The 19662-nt window shown below is 38.5% G+C and overlaps 2 protein-coding genes and 1 non-coding gene across 9 annotated transcripts in view; 1 reads left to right on the top strand and 2 right to left on the bottom strand.

The window, feature by feature from the left end:
* Nucleotides 3242–18474, bottom strand: LOC109834300 (amino acid permease 6-like). 7 transcript variants are annotated; one of them, XM_020402287.1, is made up of 10 exons: nucleotides 18210–18474; nucleotides 10071–10119; nucleotides 9253–9408; nucleotides 9026–9167; nucleotides 8703–8936; nucleotides 8521–8614; nucleotides 8212–8426; nucleotides 7909–8054; nucleotides 4390–4617; nucleotides 3242–3802 (listed from the first exon to the last, which is right to left on the bottom strand). In XM_020402287.1, the coding sequence occupies exons 3-10, from the start codon at nucleotides 9271–9273 to the stop codon at nucleotides 3380–3382; spliced, it is 1503 nt and encodes a 500-aa protein (XP_020257876.1). In that variant the 5' UTR covers nucleotides 9274–9408; nucleotides 10071–10119; nucleotides 18210–18474; the 3' UTR covers nucleotides 3242–3379. The 7 variants fall into 7 exon arrangements, with proteins under 7 accessions (XP_020257876.1, XP_020257878.1, XP_020257874.1 ...); XM_020402289.1 differs by lacking the exon at nucleotides 18210–18474 and adding an exon at nucleotides 11003–11280 and having other exon boundaries at nucleotides 9026–9181; XM_020402285.1 differs by lacking the exon at nucleotides 18210–18474 and adding an exon at nucleotides 11003–11280.
* The window catches only part of LOC109835247 (LRR receptor-like serine/threonine-protein kinase HSL2), a gene marked incomplete at its 5' end in the record, with an annotated part of 8911 nt that continues 7087 nt past the window's right edge, over nucleotides 17839–19662 (bottom strand). Inside the window, one exon of the mRNA XM_020403232.1 lies at nucleotides 17839–18027. Coding sequence (XP_020258821.1) covers nucleotides 17839–18027 — 189 coding nt within the window. The remainder of the gene's footprint in view (nucleotides 18028–19662) is intronic.
* TRNAT-AGU lies at nucleotides 19128–19201 on the top strand. The gene has a single exon. It is a non-coding gene; the product is annotated as a tRNA-Thr (tRNA).

Below are 19662 nucleotides of genomic sequence, written 5' to 3'. Positions count from 1 at the left end.
AAGGAGGATGGATGGATTTGTACTTTAACAATGATATTCATGAAGCTGAAGGCAAGTTGATGAAGAAGCCTTAAATGCTCAAAGATCGACTCAAGCAAATATCTACTTAAGAAGAGCATTCAAGTATATATTCAAGAAGAGCTTCATCAACAAGACTTAACAAATATCGATATTCAAGCATTGTATACATTCGTAAGTGATATTTGTATTTTGTTTCTCTCTAGATCATATTCTAGGCAAGAAATTAATTTGATAACTCTTGAAGCATTAGGGGATTATACACACACACACTTCAAAGTTCGTTTCTTGACAAAATCCTCAAAGAACCATTTTAACAAAAGTTTGTTTGAATAAAATACTTTCAATTCTTAGTATATTGTATCTTAAAGTATTTTCCAAAGTTTCATAATTTTTGGAGTTGTTCGGCTATTTTTTTTCTTGCTTTCATTGACTGCCAAATTAAGCAGTCAGTCGTCCGAACAGTCGACCAGTCGACCGAACAATCGACCAGTCGACCGGGCAGATGCTGTTTTCACAGTCACGATCGAACGGTTAACTAGTCGACCAGCTATTAGAAGCGGTCGACCAAATAGTAATTCAGTCGACCAACCAAGTTTTTTAGTGGACTGTGTGGAAGCTGTTTTTTATAGCAACTGCTATTTCAGTCGACTAGTCGACTGGCTGTTTGAATCGGTCGACCTAACGGTAACTAAGTCGACCGGTCGTGTTTTTCAGTCGACTGAGCCGTAGCTGATTTACAGTAACGGCTATTTGATTTGACTTGATTTTGTGATGATTGCAAAAACGGTTTTCAGCAAATTTCTTTTAATTTGAAGCTGATAGGATTTGACTTCAATTAGATTTGGTTAAGAGGCTATAAATAGTCTTCAAGATCAAATTGATTTGCTAAGGAATTTGAGATTTCAATTTTTAGATTTTAAGCTTAATTATTCAACTCATTCTAAGCTTATTCTCTTCTCAGTTTTCACTTTCACATCCTCACAAAATCACAGTGCTTCAATAGTCTATCTCCTTACTCTTGTCATAAGATTCTTATAAGAGAGGTCATTATCTTTTTATTGTGAGGTATTATGTGGAGAGTTAGATCTCGAGGAGATCATTATGTAAGAAGTTCCAGCTTTCAAACCGGATTATGGAGTGGATTATCATCGAGAGAGGTAGTCGGGGACGTAGGTTGAGATTGGCCGAACCTCATGAACATATTGCCGTCTTCAATTGGCTAACTATCCCTCACCCTCTCCTCTATATTTTGCTTATTGTCATATTTTGTGTCTTTGATTGAATTGTATTTTCATTAGTTACACGTTTTGTTTGATTACCCTATTCACAATCCCCCTCCAGTGTACTTTCAGGTTTAACACCCCAAGATTCTTTTTTGTAGAAGGTAACACTTTAAGGTTCATAATTTAATCATTCTCAAAATGTGAATCCAGTGGTGTTAATTGCTACTATACAGTCGAGGGAGATAAATGCGGCTAAAGGTATGTTTTTTTGGGAAAATCTTTTTTTAACCCAAAGTTTTACTTCAACTTATTTTTAAACCCATCTTCTTTCATTATGAAGGGAAAATCTTTTTTTAACCCAAAGTTTTACTTCAACTTATTTTTAAACCCATCTTCTTTCATTATGATCCATACACCCAAAATACAACACCCACTTATTTATAAACCCAAAGTATCACTTATTTATAAACCCAAAGTATCAAATACACCATATTTCTGGTGCTCCTCCCACTCAAAAAAACCCTAAAACACTCAAAAACACTCGACTACTGACGCATCGTGTTTATTGGCCGATTATCCACCGCGTCGGGCTGTCCTCGTTGAATTTGTTTATTGGCCGATTATCCACCGCGTCGGGCTGTCCTCGTTGAATTTCGAAGCTTCAGGCAAAGTATAGCACGTTACGGTAAAGTATAGCACCTTATGGCCAAAGTATAGCACCTTATGGCAACGTATAGCACCTTATGGGCAAAGTATAGCACCTTAAGGTCAAAGTATAGCACATTATGCTCTCTAAAAATTCTGCACATCAAGTTGTCGAGAACCATTTTAGTTTTTTTCCCCGCAACGAAAACATTCGACGATCGACGCATCGTATTTATTGGCCAATCATCTACCGCGTCGGGCGGTCCTCGCTGAATTTCGAAACTTCAGGCAAAGTATAGCACTTTATGGGGAAATATAGCACCTTATGACCAAAGTATAGCACATTATGGCAAAATATAGCACCTTATGGTAAAATATAGCACCTTATAGGCAAAGTATAGCACCTTATACCCAAAGTATAGCACCTTATCTCTCAGACGGTCCTCACTAAATTTCAAAGCTGCAGAATTTCCAGAGAGCATAAGGTGCTATACTTTGGGCATAAGGTGCTATACTTTGCCCATAAGGTGCTATACTTTGTCATAAGGTGCTATACTTTGGTCATAAAGTGCTATACTTTCCCGTAAAGTGCTATACTTTGCCTGAAGCTTCAAAATTCAGCGAGGACCGCCCGACACGGTAGATGATTGGCCAATAAATACGATGCGTCGATCGTCGAATATTTTCGTTGCGGGGAAAAAAACTAAAATGGTTCTCGACAACTTGATGTGCAGAATTTTTAGAGAGCATAAGGTGCTATACTTTGACCTTAAGGTGCTATACTTTGCCCATAAGGTGCTATACTTTATCATAAGGTGCTATACTTTGGCCATAAGGTGCTATATTTTCCCGTAAAGTGCTATACTTTGCCTGAAGCTTCAAAATTCAACGAGGACGGCCCGACGTGGTGGATAATCGGCCAATAAACACGATGCGTCAGTAGTCGAGTGTTTTTGAGTGTTTTAGGGTTTTTTTTGAGTGGACGTGGGCTCCTCAAAGTTCTTTCGTCTTGCAGGACCAATCACTTGAAAAGGCCTGACCCTTCAGCCTTAGTGGATCCCAGGCTAACCTGCATCTGTTTTAGCCCAAGCCCAGCTATATACAACAGCAGACAGAGATGTACCCTCACTGGAAACTTGCGTATGTTTTCAATTCATCGACCACAACATACTGCATTCACTAGCAACACAAGTATCGACATTCGGAGAAGTTTCATAAATAGAGTATCCATGAGCGGGCAACAATAATCTTGAGAAATAAAGAAGAAGGGAAAAAAATCAGCTTGGACGTTACTAAAAGTTTCCTCTCCCCATATTCAAGAACCAGACATTGTATCTAATCTGAAGCCAATCTTGGATTCCTGAACTATCATGTTATTAACTGAAGCATTCCATTCATTCAGACATCTTATTGATCAAGACAGATACAAAAGTCCCAGAACATTCTATTGTCACTCGTCATTTTATTCTACATATTGCAAATTAATCCATCTAGAAGTTTCTGAAAGGCTTATATTCTCTGAGATCATGAATTAGACCTTGCAGAGATCCACAAGCTGCAGCCAGAGACACTACTAAGCAAACCAAACTCATAATTTTCAACCAAATCCACATGCCAGAAAACCTCTGAACCTTAGCCTGTGATATGTACATCTCAACTGGAAAATAAACCGTCAGGGGCCAGAATGCTACGCCACCCACAAACCCTACGAAGCTGTTGAAGAAAGGGAAGGTCATGGCAACGACTGCAGTTATAATGACATACACTGTTCTCCAAATCACTCTAGTTATATTGAATGAGAGACTGCCGAGCAAGGGAACTGAGATAATGTGATCAGATGTGAAAAAGCCTCGACTATGCCATCGTGTGCCACTCCAATTTTCAACGAACTGAAACACTGGTTGGCAGAAAACCTGCATGAAAACTCAATATGCTAGTGACAAGAGTAGGCGTTTAACATATATGGACTTATATTTAAGATGATTCCCTAATGATTTTATGGGTATGGGTCAAAACACAATCCACCCAAATGAGTGGGCAAGCTGGGAATCAAGTTGGACCCGATACACCAAATCTAGGGTTTCTTCTCTTCCTCCCTATAAAATACATGTGAAGACAAACAGCTTGAAATCTAGCATATTGCATCCCACATCTAGCCACCACTCCTTTCTCCCTTGGTTCTTGTTTAAGTGTTAGTTGAGGGGTGAATAATTGGGGATTTCTCAGCTATCAAAAGGTGTGATCATATCCTCCAGCCATTGTGCAGGACTTCAAGGTGAAACAAAGAAGAAAGATCCTCAGATATAAATCTACCCAGGTATTTAAGATTCCTAGACAAGCATACAAAGACTTCATGCTTCCAATGTATGATCCGTATGTTATTGAAATGAATAGATGTACAACTTGTTTTGGATCGATAAACATGATTAGCAGCGGTCTACATGATAGAAACAAGATGGTTCGCAAATTAAGGCATGTCGAAATTAGACCACAAGCTTACCTGATATCCACCAAGCAGATGAATGACTATGCAAATATTGCCGATGTCAATAAGCCAAAAGGGTTCGTAGAAACCAAAACCTGTAAGGAAGTTGCCAGGAGCTGCATTTCCAAAGGCAAGATATCCAGTGACACCACACAACATGTAAAAGACAGTCGTGGTGCTTACTCCTATCAGGGCAGATTTCTTCATCGTTTTGTTCTCTGGTGGACTTGATTTTAGGGTGTCCTACAAGCATTTGATGCATCATTATATAGTAAGAAACATCACTAATTTGATCTGTCTATTTGAAAGCATCATTTATACTGCAAAATGTATATGATTTTTCAGTTAATATGTCCTCCATTGATCTCTACAGTGCTTTCTAATCAAGTGATATCTCTCTGTCTCCTCTTTTTCGAGTTATTACAGGGGCAAGTAACTAGAAAAGCATGGTTAATTGGTTTTCGACATAATCCGGTGTAGATAGCTACTATACAGTTAATTAAGTTTTAGACGACTAGAAATCAATAAATTTAATTCAATGTATTACCTAAGAGTCGTTATTTTAACGTAACTACTTAATAAGTTGGATAATATAAACTTGTAATGATTTTCCAATAAACTTTTCAATGAGTTAATTGAATATGTTACGCCTTGTTTGGTAAGCAGGAATCAGGTGGAATAGAATGCTCATCCCCAAAATCAGGTGGAATAGAATACTCATACCCACTTTCCATTGGAGCATACCAAACACAATACGTTTTTGGCTGGGAATGTTCATTCCCACACTTTGTGAGAATGAGCATTCTCTTTGAGTTGTTAAGAAATGGTCATTGTCACTGAGATGAGAATAAAAAAATAAAAATAAAAATCCAAAAATACCCTGATTCCCAAATGGCACTCAAAAGTGAGAATGAGAACTATCGCTCCATTCCGACATTTATTCCATCACATTCCTTACTTCATTTCATTCACACTTGACACAGATTTCCATGCTACAAATTAGGTGTAAATTTCTTAAATTAGCAATGACATAGACATTGAACAAAATTATACACGTTCAGATATTTGTTTGTAATGAAAGGGAGTGAGAGGGTTTAAGTTGCAGATCTATGACACTGCAGAGAGGGGGCGGCATGGTCCGATAACCCGATCTGTATCCTACCCTGACCTTCCAACTTGACCCATGAATCATATTTAATAGCTTAAAATATAGGTCCTAAAGATATATATGTTTCTTTATTTGGATTTAGAAAAAGATCCTTAAGAAAAACAAACCTGATGATCTCATAATTGGATAAGTATTTAAATCGATAAGTTTGCTTGGTTCTAGTTATTTTATTTCTTCAATAACATAATTACATAAAAGATATATAAACATGGCTGCTATTACTAAAAGATAGTAAAAAAACATAACATAATTACTAATGAAAATTTAAACATAACATAATTACTAATGAAAATTTGTAAATGCTGTTGTAGAAAGCATATGTGCATAACGAGCAAATTCATGGAAAAGTTGAATCTTCACAAGTCAAATGCAGCTACGGATGAATTATTTACTTGACCACAAAAAATGACCATATCTCTTAATCTGGACGGCAGATTCTAACATATTATACGTAAAAATCACCTATCTCGACAAGATGAAACCATCCAGATGGACAAAATTTTGTATTTATATTAATATTTAGTTTATTTTTAGTAATAAAGTGGAAGTCTATTTAGATTTAGAAACAAAATTCAATTTTGATTCATGTTGGACTGATTTGTTTCCTCTATTAGAGGGAGTCTTTTTAAGGGTAGGATTTAATACTTTCTATATGTCTATTCTTGTTATGAGTCTATTTTATTTTTCTATATAAGAAAAGGCATGTAACCCTAAAAAGAAAAGGACACTTTTATCAATAAAATTCCTCTTATTATTTTTCTTCGTGGATTCGAAACTCTTCGAGGATTTGAAGATCATTTTTCGTGAACTCAAAAAGCACCCCTTGGTGGATTCTGAGGTTTATCACTTCTCCACTGCGATAAATGCCTACTTGATTCTTAATATAAATCAACATTTTTAAAAGACAAAAAATATTGGATAACCAAAACAATGAAAAATAATGAACCCTAAGCTTAATAAATTATTGGATTTGGATCTTCAAGTGCATTCCAGATTTCTTAGTGGGTTTGGATTCTTCTATAGATCCTACGAATTTATAGTGCACTAACTACAGATGGGTGGCTTTGTTGAGAAAGTGCTCAGCATCAGTGAATTTAGAAAATCATAGCGTCAATGATGTTGCATGCTAGAGATCTAGCATCCATTTCAGCTCGTTAAGATGAACAAAAATCTCCGTATTTCATACCCAGGCCATTATTTGTTTGCTTGTTGTTTTCATGCCATCCGTAAGATCAAAGACTTGGCTCAGATTATTCTTCAAACTCATGATGGACTCCCCTGATAAGGATGATGTCTTCTTCTTCTTTTTTATTATTATTTTTTAACACGTCTTTGTAGTAAAGTACAAGTGGCTCAAATAGATCTTGAATATGAAAACTAGCAATATAGCCTTGTTAATCCTTCAAGAATAAAATAATTCTCGATTTTAATCCATGAGTGGTTTATGCCAATATATCAGAAACTTGAGATAATAGAACAAAAAGATTTAGCAATAGTTTACCAGTAGTTTTTAATGATTTTGAAGTTACCAAATTTTGGGGAGTCGGTATTAAATCTATGCCTGATTGCTCCGTATAAAGTTCTTCTAACCCCATTTTCAGATGTTTTTAGTGAATAGGAAGGAGAAAAAGCTTCCTTATTCATTATGTAAGGGAAATAAGGAAGTGAGACCAGGTTTACACTGATTTCACCTATATTTCTATAAGGAAAGTTATTGTTTATATAGAATGAGCTGATGAAAGAGCAACAAAATGTAGCGTTGGCTTTTCAAAGTGGTTAATTTATTTACAAAACGATTTTCTAGTAGAAGCTTTAGAACAATAGTACCTTTCTTTACTGACAGGAACAAACAAAAGACAAGCCTTTATTATAGCTGTTGCAAACAAACTCCTCTGCAGGGATCTGGACAACCCCTTGACTGTTATCTCAAAAGAAAAGGAACCCCATGATATATTTTAAAACCAGAAAAAAGACACTAAAATATGTTCTAATGAGTAATCATACATGGTTGCACTTTAAGATGGTGGAATATGCAGTGCATTTAAAGCTCTACCTTGGCACATGCATATTCTACTCAAAAGGGTCGTTACCATTCAAGACTGAAATCACGTTACAAAATTAGAAAAAGTTTCCAAAAAGATAGGACTGCCAAATTAAACGATGGCCAGCGATGCAAAGGACTAGGATATAAACACTTTTGCACATATAAACTATAAATATGTATTCTTTGAAATTTTCTTGGAGTATAAACATCCATTCTTTAGAGGCATTTACGCACACATGGAAGAGATCAGAATTTCAATGAAGAAAAAACTAAAAAGGAAAGAAATGAATCTTGATGTTTGAAGTAAATCTTTATTAGTTACCTGAATTTCTATGAGAACTAAAGCAAAAGAGAAAGCAGAGGCAACATTTCCTAGAGCTTGCAACATCTTCCACACCTTCTCCCTGCTAGACAGGTCCATTCCAACTGGTAATCCTGTTAGACTCGTACTCACATTGCTATTACCTTCTGCATTTCAAACCAATTTCAATTAGAATTTATGCATGCATCCGGCACAAAGTAAACTTTGATCTAAACCGATTATAATAGATCAAGATGGCAAGTTGGCAACAAGAAATTATATGTTGTTTTCTGAAGGGAGAAAATTATTGCATATGTTTATTACCTGCAATCTTCGCAATCGAAAGCCCAAGGCCTATTAAAGAGTAAGAAAAAGACATAACTGCAGCCATGATGGAGAGCCACCAAATCTTGTGGAAATTAGGGATTTGAGATAAGACTATCTCAGTACTGGCAAAGATTATCACATACACATTGAGGGGTTCATCACAAGGAACATTGTGGCCGTTCTTGTGGAAACAATAGGATCGTTTAACAGCCCTGATCAAGAACAATACATCATCAAAAATTTATCCAAATAATCATATAGGAAAGCAAAAAAATATAACAGAATGAAATAGGTTGGTAATGTTACGCCATGCTAATCGCTGTTGTAATCGCATAACTAATTGTCACACCAACAAGATTTGCATACTGGACCAATCCACACAATTGAACTTGCACTCCCCCTTCCAAAAATAGAATAAACATTGACAGTCTCAACCTAAAGAAAATAGAAGAATGTAGCCTAAGGTGCAATCTCGATTTTCTTTTTACCTAGATTGGTTTTCACAGCTTCCATGTAAGTGTAGTTCCTCCTTCCATGGATAGGGTCAGGTGATCTATAACAATCAGCTTGAAGAGTAGAACAATGCCAAGTGATGAAAGAGAAAGACACAAGAACAAGTAGCCCAATTACCCAGCCTAACTGTGCCATTGCCCAAGCCAGAGAGAGCACACCAGACCCGATAACTGCAGTAATGATGTATGCACTTGCAGTCACCAAGGTTCCTACTCGTAGTAGATGTGATTAAGATAACAGATTAGCTGTGAGCAACACAATAAATCAAGAGAGGAAAAATATTAGGAAATAGTGAGACCTGTTCTTTTAGCATGGCCATCATCATCCAAGTCTCCATTAGCTAGGCCTTGTTGCCCTGCCATCTCAAAGGATACTTCTCTCAAGTTTCCATTGCCTTGCACCTCTATTGCCATTTTTCTCAAAATGAGGTATCGCGGTAGCTAATGATGGATGGCTTTTTTATGAAGCCAGTTGTTAGAATTAATGAAAGATTCCTCCACTGAGCCCACATATTAATAGCAGTACCTGACAAATTTGCTCAAACATCGAGAAAAGGCCTCACATCGGCCAAAAAGTCCCTCGCTTGTAACGTAGTATGCTCTTCACAATGGATAGGCAAGCTCAGTAATACAACATCCCTTGTGTTCACATAGTGTCTGATAATGTTGTACATCATGTTTCCTGTTACAATTTGAGTCAATCAAAATTTTGAAAGGAAAAACATGAAACATGACAGATGTCTCAGTAGCCAGTGCTTTCCCTCAAAAGTACTTCCCAGTTAAAAATCAACTGTCATAGAGGTTTCAGCTAGATGTCAATGGAAAGAAATTTCTGGAGTTCATAGGTGTCGTTTGAAGTGACACACCTCCATCAAGCAAGAATTTTTCTGTATAGGTATTATTTATACACTTGCTCTTATTCATGCTATTCGCCCCCTTTGAGATATATTCTGTTAAAATGCAGCACTTATGATGTGATTGAAGCTAAAACACAACTTCTATTTGGCATGCTAAACATCACTTGATCTTATCGACCAAGGGGCTGTTTGGTTGGTTTCTTTTGTCCCTGATTCCCTGCTTGATGTCAGTTTTGGCAGCTTTCTTGTCAAAACGTTCTTTTTAGGGGCGTTTTGGCAAGAAAGCTGTCAAAACTACTGACAGGAAACTGTCAGTTTTAGCAGGGAATCAGGGGCAAAAGAAGCAAAACAAACAGCCCCCAAATAGTATCAGCCTCGTGAGGTACTCTGAGAGTGGCTTATTTTAGCATGTCGTGTTGGAGAAAACTTTTTGAAGGTTTATAATCAGTACTTGGAAGTTCATATCTGAGTTCCATTAAATTCTTACTGATCTAGCTGGCGTGGATATGCAGCCATCTTTCTGCCAAAAGCAAACTCTGCAAACCAATCATCGAAGTATACATTATCAAGTGAATAAAAATAGGACAAGATTTATGCTTTTTTATACCACTTGCAGCAAAGCTGAAAAGTAAAAATACCAAACTCGGTTATTTAACAAAAAGACAAAATTGGGATTTGTCAAATGCTCTCCACTTGAGAGGGAAGACACCCATTTATGGGATTTGTCAAAATCCTCTCCGATTGAGAGGGTTTGGCAAATTCTAAAAATTGGGCATTTTTTGCACTTTTGAGATTCAATATTTTAAAAAAAAATTCAAAACAAACACCATATATGGAATCAAAAAAAAAAAAAAACACTTTTTGATCTCAAAACTTGTAATTCATAACAAATGCCAAAATATTTGGTGAAACAAACACCCCCTAATAGAAAACCTGAAAACCATACTTCCATGATTCCATCTCCATTGATAACCGCACAAGGAACTGGCGGTGCTTAAAAACCCACTTGTTGCTGAAGGTGTTTGTAAAATTAGCAGGGGCTTTAAAAATAATTTTTAGATGATATTCAAATGTAACAGGGTGCAAAATTGAAAATGGATTACCAGAAGACCACTTCAATTGAAGCCCTAAGCTTCAGCCTGACGATAACGACCGTCAACCTCTGGAAGATTCATAACGGGCGTTTTAAAATCATTTTGAGGCTGGAATTATTTTTAAAAAGGGCGAGCTTAGTGCAACGTTACAGAGGGCCCAAACAATGAAAAACTAATGCAAAAAAAGAAAATACCAAACCATCACAACAAGAAGTAAAAGTAAGAATATATCAACGGATCCATATGCAAATTATAGCTCTTTTTAATGTAGTAGCCCATTAAAATTCAGTCGATCTTTTAATTGCACGGCTTAGATTCTTCTTACAGCGTTGTTATTGGATGACGGAACAGAAAGGGGCCAGCGTTGTACTGCTGCTGGGTTTGGCGACGCCCATCAACCGTTCGATTTACATCCTCAAAGAGCGAAAGGAGGATGAGTGACCGAAGGCGGTGGATCTTGGAGTGGGATTCGGCGGTTGTTTCTTGGGATGGCATTTTGGCGGGCGTTATATTAGATGCCTGATTTTAGTTGGTGGGATTTGGCTTCAGCAGAGCGTGCGTCTTACCCTTTTTTGAAGATGAGGTGGAGGTTAAGAAACAAGTGGTTATTATTATGTTGCCATCTTTAATAAAGAGGTGGGATTTATTATTCAATATAGAACTCCATCCAGTTTAAACATGTGAGAATTGTTGTTAAAAGAACAAATTTTCAAAATAAACTCATTTAAAGTTTTTATTAGAAAAATCGACCCACTCCCGTTTTATTTACCAAAACCGACCGATTCGTGGCCACGTCAGCAGCGTGGTCACGAAATTGGTCGTTTTTTTTAATGTCGTCTTTAAATAGTTGGGGTTGCCAACTCCGACTATTTAGCTATGTACAAGTTAAATTTGTCGGAGTTACCAACCCCGACAAAATTAGGGTCCTCTCTAATTGGTCGGGGTTGGCAAACCCGACCATTTTAGCAGAGGAGAATCTTCCTACGACAAAATGGTCGAGGTTGGGAACCCCGACCATTTCGTGTAGGTGCACAAAATGGTCGGGTTCCCAACCCCTACCATTTTGCAAACACTTCTTCACCCACTTTCAGCTAGCTAGAAATTCAAACTCCTGTTACATATCAATCCACAATCAATCCACAATGCTATCACAATCACAATCACAATAACACATACCAATCAATAATCTCAAATAAAAGTCCATAATCAATCGGATATGTATCATGCAATTCACATATTATGTATCTGATTGAGTATTGATAGGATGTTTGTGTTTGAAACTAAATATTATGTATCTTAATGCAACGTTACAGAGGGCCCAAACAATGAAAAACCAATGCAAAAAAAGAAAATACCAAACCATCACAACAAGAAGCAAAAGTAAGAATATATCCACGGATCCATATGCAAATTATAGCTCTTTTTAATGTCATCCAAGCTGTTAGTCAATTAAAGAGGCTGAGCTTTATTCTTTTGTCAACAACATCAAGCTGGAATTGATTCAGTGACCGAAGTTTTTGACAACAAGAGAGAAAGGAGCCGCCAGAGAGAGCCTCTTTTGTTGAAAATGGAGGGGCTAAGAGTCAAATTAGTGATATGATTGGTGGCTTAATTGATGCTAATGAAGCCTATAAATCTGCTGCATCCTTCGAAGCAAAAATAGACAGAGCCATTTTGAGTGAGAAGAAAAGCAGAGGGTTAGAGAGCTCATTTGAGTAAAATTTTGTGAGAGAGATTGAGAGTAGAGGAAAAATATTTTGTGAGAGAGATTGAGAGTAGAGGAAAAATCAAGAGTGATTTGTTTGTGAGATTATTGAGTGATTGTAATCTCTATTTGTACTCTTCCTCTCTATTAGTGAGATCTATCCCCTCCTTACCCCGTGGACGTAGGCATATTGCCGAATCACGTAAATTTGGTGTCTTAGTGAGATCTATCCCCTCCTTACCCCGTGGACGTAGGCATATTGCCGAATCACGTAAATTTGGTGTCTTACCTGCTGTGGTACTTGTTTTGATCTCGTCTGTGATTTTTCGGTTTCGTTGCTCACAACAAGTGGTATCAGAGCTCCGGGTTGGATTTGGGGCTTATTCGAAGGATTCGCGGAAAGATTCCTATTTGAAGAATTAGATCGACAACATGGGAGAAACAAGCACATCGGGATCGTCTCTTTCGAAGGCGATACAGAGTCTGAGCACCAATAATACAAAAATTTATGTTCTGGAGTTTGACGGCAAGATCAATTTCGGTTTGTGGAGGTGTCATGTGATGGACGCTTTGGATGCACAAAATTTAGAGGAGACTCTTGAATTACAAGAGAAACCCGCTGATATGGAGGACAAGGTTTGGAAGAAGATGAATAGTAGGGCTTGTGGAGTTATTCGGTCATGCTTGATGCTGGATCTTATTTATGATGTAATGAACGAGACGTCGGCGAAGAGAATGTGGGAAACACTCAATGAGAAGTATCTGACGAAGAGCATTGAGAATCGGCTTCACTTGAAGAAGAGGTTTTACCAATTCAAGATGAAGAGGGGAGTTTCCATTCGGGAGCATGTTAACAACTTCACGAAACTAATTTCGGATATGGCCAATGTAGATATCATGGTTGAGGATGAAGACAAGGCGATACAACTTCACGAAACTAATTTCGGATATGGCCAATGTAGATATCATGGTTGAGGATGAAGACAAGGCGATACTACTATTGTGTTCGTTGCCGGAGGATGATTTTGGTACGTTTGTTCTCACCATGATAAATGGAAGAACTACGGTTAGCTACAAGGAGGTGACCTCAGCTTTGGTGAATTATGAGTTGAGGAAGAGTAATGACGAACCCTCCGAGAAGGCATCGAGAGATGTATTAACAGTTCGAGGCCGTGGTCCAAACCGTCGTCTAGGTGATCGCTCAAGATCGAAGTCAAGAGGTGGCCATAGAAATATTAGTAGGAATCAATGTCGTTTTTGCAAAGAAGAAGGACATTGGAAAAACGACTGTCCAAAGTTGAAAGATAAAGCTGGGAAGAATAAAGGGAAAGTTGTACAAGCTTCGGAAGTGAATGTTGTCAAGGCTAGTGACGACAATTCAGATACGGATTCTTCAGGCTATTATTGCTCTGCATTACCGTCAGTTTGTTACGCTGACTCTACGGAGTGGATGATGGATTCTGGTACTACATACTATATTTGCCCTAGGAGGGATTGATTCTCTAGCTTTGAGGAGTTGAAAAGAGGAGATGTTGTGCTCATAGGTAATGATCACGTATGTCCTATTGGTGGTATTGGTACAGTACGGATCCGGATGTGTGACGGGGTGACTCGGGAGCTGAAGGAAGTGAGATTCGTTCCTCAATTGACGAAGAATATCATTTTGCTTGGAACTTTGGAGGCAGCTGACTATAAGGTGATCTTGGAGAATACGACTCTGAAGGTCACAAAGGGGTCCATGGTGGTGATGCGAGGTGTCAGGGAAAACAACCTTTACTACTTGAAGGGAAAGACAGTAACAGAGGGTCTGACAGCTTCGATTACCACAGAGGAAGATACTACCAGCTTATGGCATATGAGATTGGGACACACTGGTGATAAGTCCCTGCAGGTATTGGCGAAGCAGGGGCTATTGAAGGGTGCAAAGACCTACAAGATGGAGCTGTGTGAACATTACATACTTGGGAAGAAGACAAGAGTGAAATTCGGCAGCGCTATTCACAATACCCAAGGTATATTAGATTACATTCACACAGATGTTTGGGGCCCTTCCAAGCACACATCACTTGGTGGGGCCAACTATTTTGTCACTTTCATTGATGACTATTGCAGGAGGAATTGGGTATACCCGATAAAGCATAAACATCAGGTCCTGGATATTTTTATGGAGTGGAAGAAGAAAGTGGAGCTACAGACAGGTAGAAAGGTGAAGACTCTACGTTCAGATAACGGTGGAGAGTATAAGAGTGATCCGTTTCTGCAGTTTTGCCAGGATCACAGCATTAGACGACATTTCACAGTTAGAGAGACACTGTAACAGAACGGGGTGGCAGAGAGATTGAATCGTAGCTTGCTGGAGAAGGTGCGATGTATGATGACGCAGAGTGGATTGCCTAGATCCTTTTGGGCCGAGGCGTTGGTTTATGCGAGCCATCTCGTGAATAGATTGTCGTGCACTGCGATACATGAGAAGACTCCTATGGAGATATGGTCTGGTTCTGTAACTAGTGATTATGATTTAATTCGGATTTTTGGGTGTCCAGCTTACTATCATGTGAATGATGGGAAATTGAATCCGAAGGCGACAAAAGCAGTCTTTGTGGGCTTTAGAGATGGAGTGAAAGACTTTAAGTTGTGGGATCCACAAAATAAGAAGATGATCATTAGCAGAGATGTCACTTTTGATGAGGCGCACATGATGAAGCCTCAAGTCCCTCAGCAGGTGGAGGAAGGCCAGACTAGCGGGATATCGCAGGAGGTGAAGGATGATGTGACTCCACACACTTCAGATGACATTGTATCCATTAAGGCTCCTACAGAGGTGACACTGGAAGGAGACGTAATGACAGATGGACAGATGGAGGATACAGTGAAGGTTGGGACTCAGGAACAGGGTCATGTTCAGGAGTCCATTGCAGCTAATAGACCAAGAAGAACCATTCGTCGGCCAACTAGATATGATGATGTGATGATTGCATATGCTTTATCAGTAGAGGTCGTTGATGATTTGGTTCCTTCTACATATAAGGAAGCAGAGTCAAGCTGTGATTCAATCAGGTGGAGGGAAGGTATGGAGGAGGAGATGCACTCTCTTCAGAAGAACGACACTTGGGAACTTGCAAAGCTACCGAAGGGTAAGAAGGCTATTGGATGCAAATAGGTATATGCAAAGAAAGAAGGATCTTCTAATGAAGATATTCGGTACAAAGCCAGATTAGTGGCCAAAGGATATGCCCAGCTTGAGGGCATAGATTACAATGAAGTATTTTCACCGGTCGTGAAGCATTCGTCGATAAGGATACTATTAGCATTGGTGGCACAGCTAGATTTGGATTTGGTCCAGATGGATGTGAAGACAGCCTTTCTACATGGAGACTTAGAAGAGGAGATCTATATGACACAACCGATGGTATTCAAAGCTGCAGGAAAGGATGATTTGGTATGCAAACTGAAGAAGTCTCTTTATGGATTGAAGCAATCATCGCGATAATGGTATAAGAGATTCGACAGTTTTATGATTGGCCAAGGGTACACGAGGAGCCCATATGACCCGTGTGTTTATATGCACAAGCTACAGAATGGTGAGTATATTTATTTGTTGTTATATATTGATGATATGCTCATTGCTTTCAGGAATACTTCAGCTATTAGAAAATTAAAAAAGGAGTTGACATCCGAATTTGAGATGAAGGATCTTGAAGAAGCAAAGAAGATATTGTGTATGGAGATTGAGAGAGACAGGGTGAAAGGGACGTTGAAGCTAACTCAGAGGAGCTACTTACAGAAGATGCTAAAGAAATTCAGCTTTGATAGTAATGCTAAGGCGATGAGTACTCCATTAGCTCCCCACTTTAAACTTTCAGCTAAGATGTCACATGTTTTAGTTGAGGATCGTGACTATATGTCCAAAGTTCCATATGCCAATGTTGTGGATAGCTTGATGTATGCAATGGTGTGTACAAGGCCAGATTTATCACAGGCCGTCAGCATGGTGTCTAGGTACATGCATGACCCCGGGAAGGGTCATTGGGAAGCCGTGAAGTGGATTCTACGGTATATCAAAAATACCGTGGATGTTGGTTTGGTGTTTCAGAAGAATGAAAAGATTGGGCAGGATTGTGTTGGATACGTGGAGTACCGTGGATGTTGGTTTGGTGTTTCAGAAGAATGAAAAGATTGGGCAGGATTGTGTTGGATACGTGGATTCTGATTATGCTGGGGATCTTGACAAAGAAGAATGAAAAGATTGGGCAGGATTGTGTTGGATACGTGGATTCTGATTATGCTGGGGATCTTGACAAATGCCGGTCTACTACAGGATATGTGTTTACAATAGTAGGAGCACCGGTGTGTTGGAGGTGTACACTTCAGTCTATAGTGGCTCTCTCCACTACGAAGGCAGAGTATATGGCATTAACTGAAGCTGTGAAGGAGACTTTGTGGTTGCAGGGATTATTGGAAGACTTAGGGATTGCATAAGATATCATCAGGGTAAATTGTGATAGTATGTCAGCTATCTATTTGGCAAAAAACCAGGTATATCATGCAAGAACAAAGCACATTGATGTCAGATTCCACTTTGTTCGAGACGTCTTGGATGATGAAGATGTTAGATTGGAGAAGATCCACACAAAGGACAATCTGGCAGATATGTTGACCAAAGTTGTTACAGGAGTAAAATTTGATCATTGTTTGGAGTTATTGAACATTCTTTGTTGTTGAGGGCCTTTGGAGGCCATTTGATGAACTACGTAAGGCTTGATTCCTTGGGCAAGAGGATACGTAGACAGTCAGTCTTAATGCAGCCGATTTGGTGAGTTGATACCGACATTTGGAGAGTGGTCACATTCTCATTTGAGTCTCGACTTTTTGTGGATTGAGTCCGTTATGATTTTGTTTCACTTCGTACTGAACACAACAAGTGAGATGTTTGGTTGGTATTGGTGTCGGTTCAGTTTTGGAAAAACTTCACCGAGGTGGAGATTGTTAGTCAATTAAAGAGGCTGAGCTTTATTCTTTTGTCAACAACATCAAGCTGGAATTGATTCAGTGGCCGGAGTTTTTGACAACAAGAGAGAAAGGAGCCGTCAGAGAGAGCCTCTTTTGTTGAAAATGGAGGGGCTAAGAGTCAAATTAGTGGCATGATTGGTGGCTTAATTGATGCTAATGAAGCCTGTAAATCTGTTGCATCCTTCGAAGCAAAAATAGACAGAGCCATTTTGAGTGAGAAGAAAAGCAGAGGGTTAGAGAGCTCATTTGAGTGAAATTTTGTGAGAGAGATTGAGAGTAGAGGAAAAATCAAGAGTGATTTGTTTGTGAGATTATTGAGTGATAGAGGAAAAATCAAGAGTGATTTGTTTGTGAGATTATTGAGTGATTGTAATCTCTATTTGTACTCTCCCTCTCTATTAGTGAGATCTATCCCCTCCTTTGAGATTATTGAGTGATTGTAATCTCTATTTGTACTCTCCCTCTCTATTAGTGAGATCTATCCCCTCCTTATCCCGTGGACGTAGGCATATTGCTGAACCACGTAAATTTGGTGTCTTGTCTGCTGTGGTACTTGTTTTTATCTCGTCTGTGATTTTTCGTTTTCGCTGCTCACAACACAAGCATCTCTTTCTGTTGTAATCACTAAAGTTAAACTAAACAGAATGAACAAAACATAAAACATGAAAAAAAAACTTCCAACCAAAAACCTGTAGAAGTTACTCTCCCCTCCTGGGGGCAAAAAAAAAAAGAAAAAAAGAAAAAAAGAGGTGAATGAAAGTAGTAGCCCATTAAAATTCAGTTGATGTTTAAATTGCACGGCTTAGATTCTTCTTACAGCGTAGTTATTGGATAACGGAACAGAAAGGGGCCAGCGTTGTACTGCTGCTGGGTTTGGCGACGCCCATCAACCGTTCGATTTACATCCTCAAAGAGCGAAAGGAGGATGAGTGACCGAAGGCGGTGGAACTTGGAGTGGGATTCGGTGGTTGTTTCTTGGGATGGCATTTTGGTGGGCGTTATATTAGATGCCTGGTTTTAGTTGGTGGGATTTGGCTTCTGCAGAGCGTGCGTCTTACCCTTTTTTGAAGATGAGGTGGAGGTTAAGAAATAAGTGGTTATTATTATGTTGCCATCTTAATAAAGAGGTGGGATTTATCATTTATTATTCAATATAGAACTCCATCCGGTTTAAACATGTGAGAAAGAATTGTTGTTAAAAAGCATCACGAGGAGGAGGACGAGGGGTGCACAAAAATATCCTTATAGGAGGAAATATCTGCAACCGTTAGGATACAGTGTAGTTATTAAAATTTATATCTGAGAAGATACAGTCATGGATATGGATATGTAATGAAATATCCTGATCTGTATCCGAAACATCTGAATATATGTTGGTCATACAATTGGAATAATTTTAACGTTTAGATTGTTGGATTTGAGGTTAACTTTGATGATATAGAGATCTAATCTTCGCTTTCTCAGATATAACAAACATATTATGAACTCTCATGTATCATATGAGCTATATTTTTTGTCATTATATCTAGTTTTCTCGTATCTGTCTCCGGTTATAGCGAATATAGGTGTGAATTTTTCTTACCAAGACATATTCGTATATGTATATATATATGTATCCGTAGCTGTGATTGGCAAACGGATATGAATGTGATAAGTATCATACTTGAGCCGTGTCCAAACCGTACACATGAGTCATATAAGAACTTTTAATCAGTTTGCAAATCACTAGAGCGAAGCTTTCGTAGCTCAGTTGGTTAGAGCACCCGTTTAGTAAGCGGGAGGTCTTGAGTTCGACTCTCAACGAAAGCAGTAAACATTTATTTTAGATTTTTAGGCTTTCTTTCCTTGATTGAAATTCAAATTTGAGCTGAAGTAGCCAAAAATCAGATCCTGACAGGCTATGAAAGCAGTAATAAGTAAACAATGTATTTTTCTAATTAAAATTTAAGCTTTTTTCGACCTTAATTAAAATTTAAGCTGAACTAGCCAAAAATCAGATCCAGACAGCTTAAGCTCCATATCAAGCACAGCCGGCCACACTAAATCATAATCCGATTGCGCTACGACCTTTTGATAGGGTGGAAGTAACAGTGCCGTTGCACTCTAAAAAACTAAACCAAACAACAAAAGTGCCATCGCACTCTAAAAACTAAACCAAACGACAAATAGAAACCAGTAAGCTTTGCCTCTTTCTCTAGCCCTTTTGATAGGCTGGAACCGATAAGCTAACATCCCTCCGATCCCTAAGCAACTCCACAACTCTCCTCATC

Source organism: Asparagus officinalis, chromosome 3 (assembly GCF_001876935.1).
Source record: "Asparagus officinalis chromosome 3, Aspof.V1, whole genome shotgun sequence".
Lineage (NCBI taxonomy): Eukaryota > Viridiplantae > Streptophyta > Magnoliopsida > Asparagales > Asparagaceae > Asparagus > Asparagus officinalis.
The sequence above is the reverse complement of the archived record's forward strand: the minus strand, read 5'-3'. Positions and strand labels throughout refer to the sequence as shown.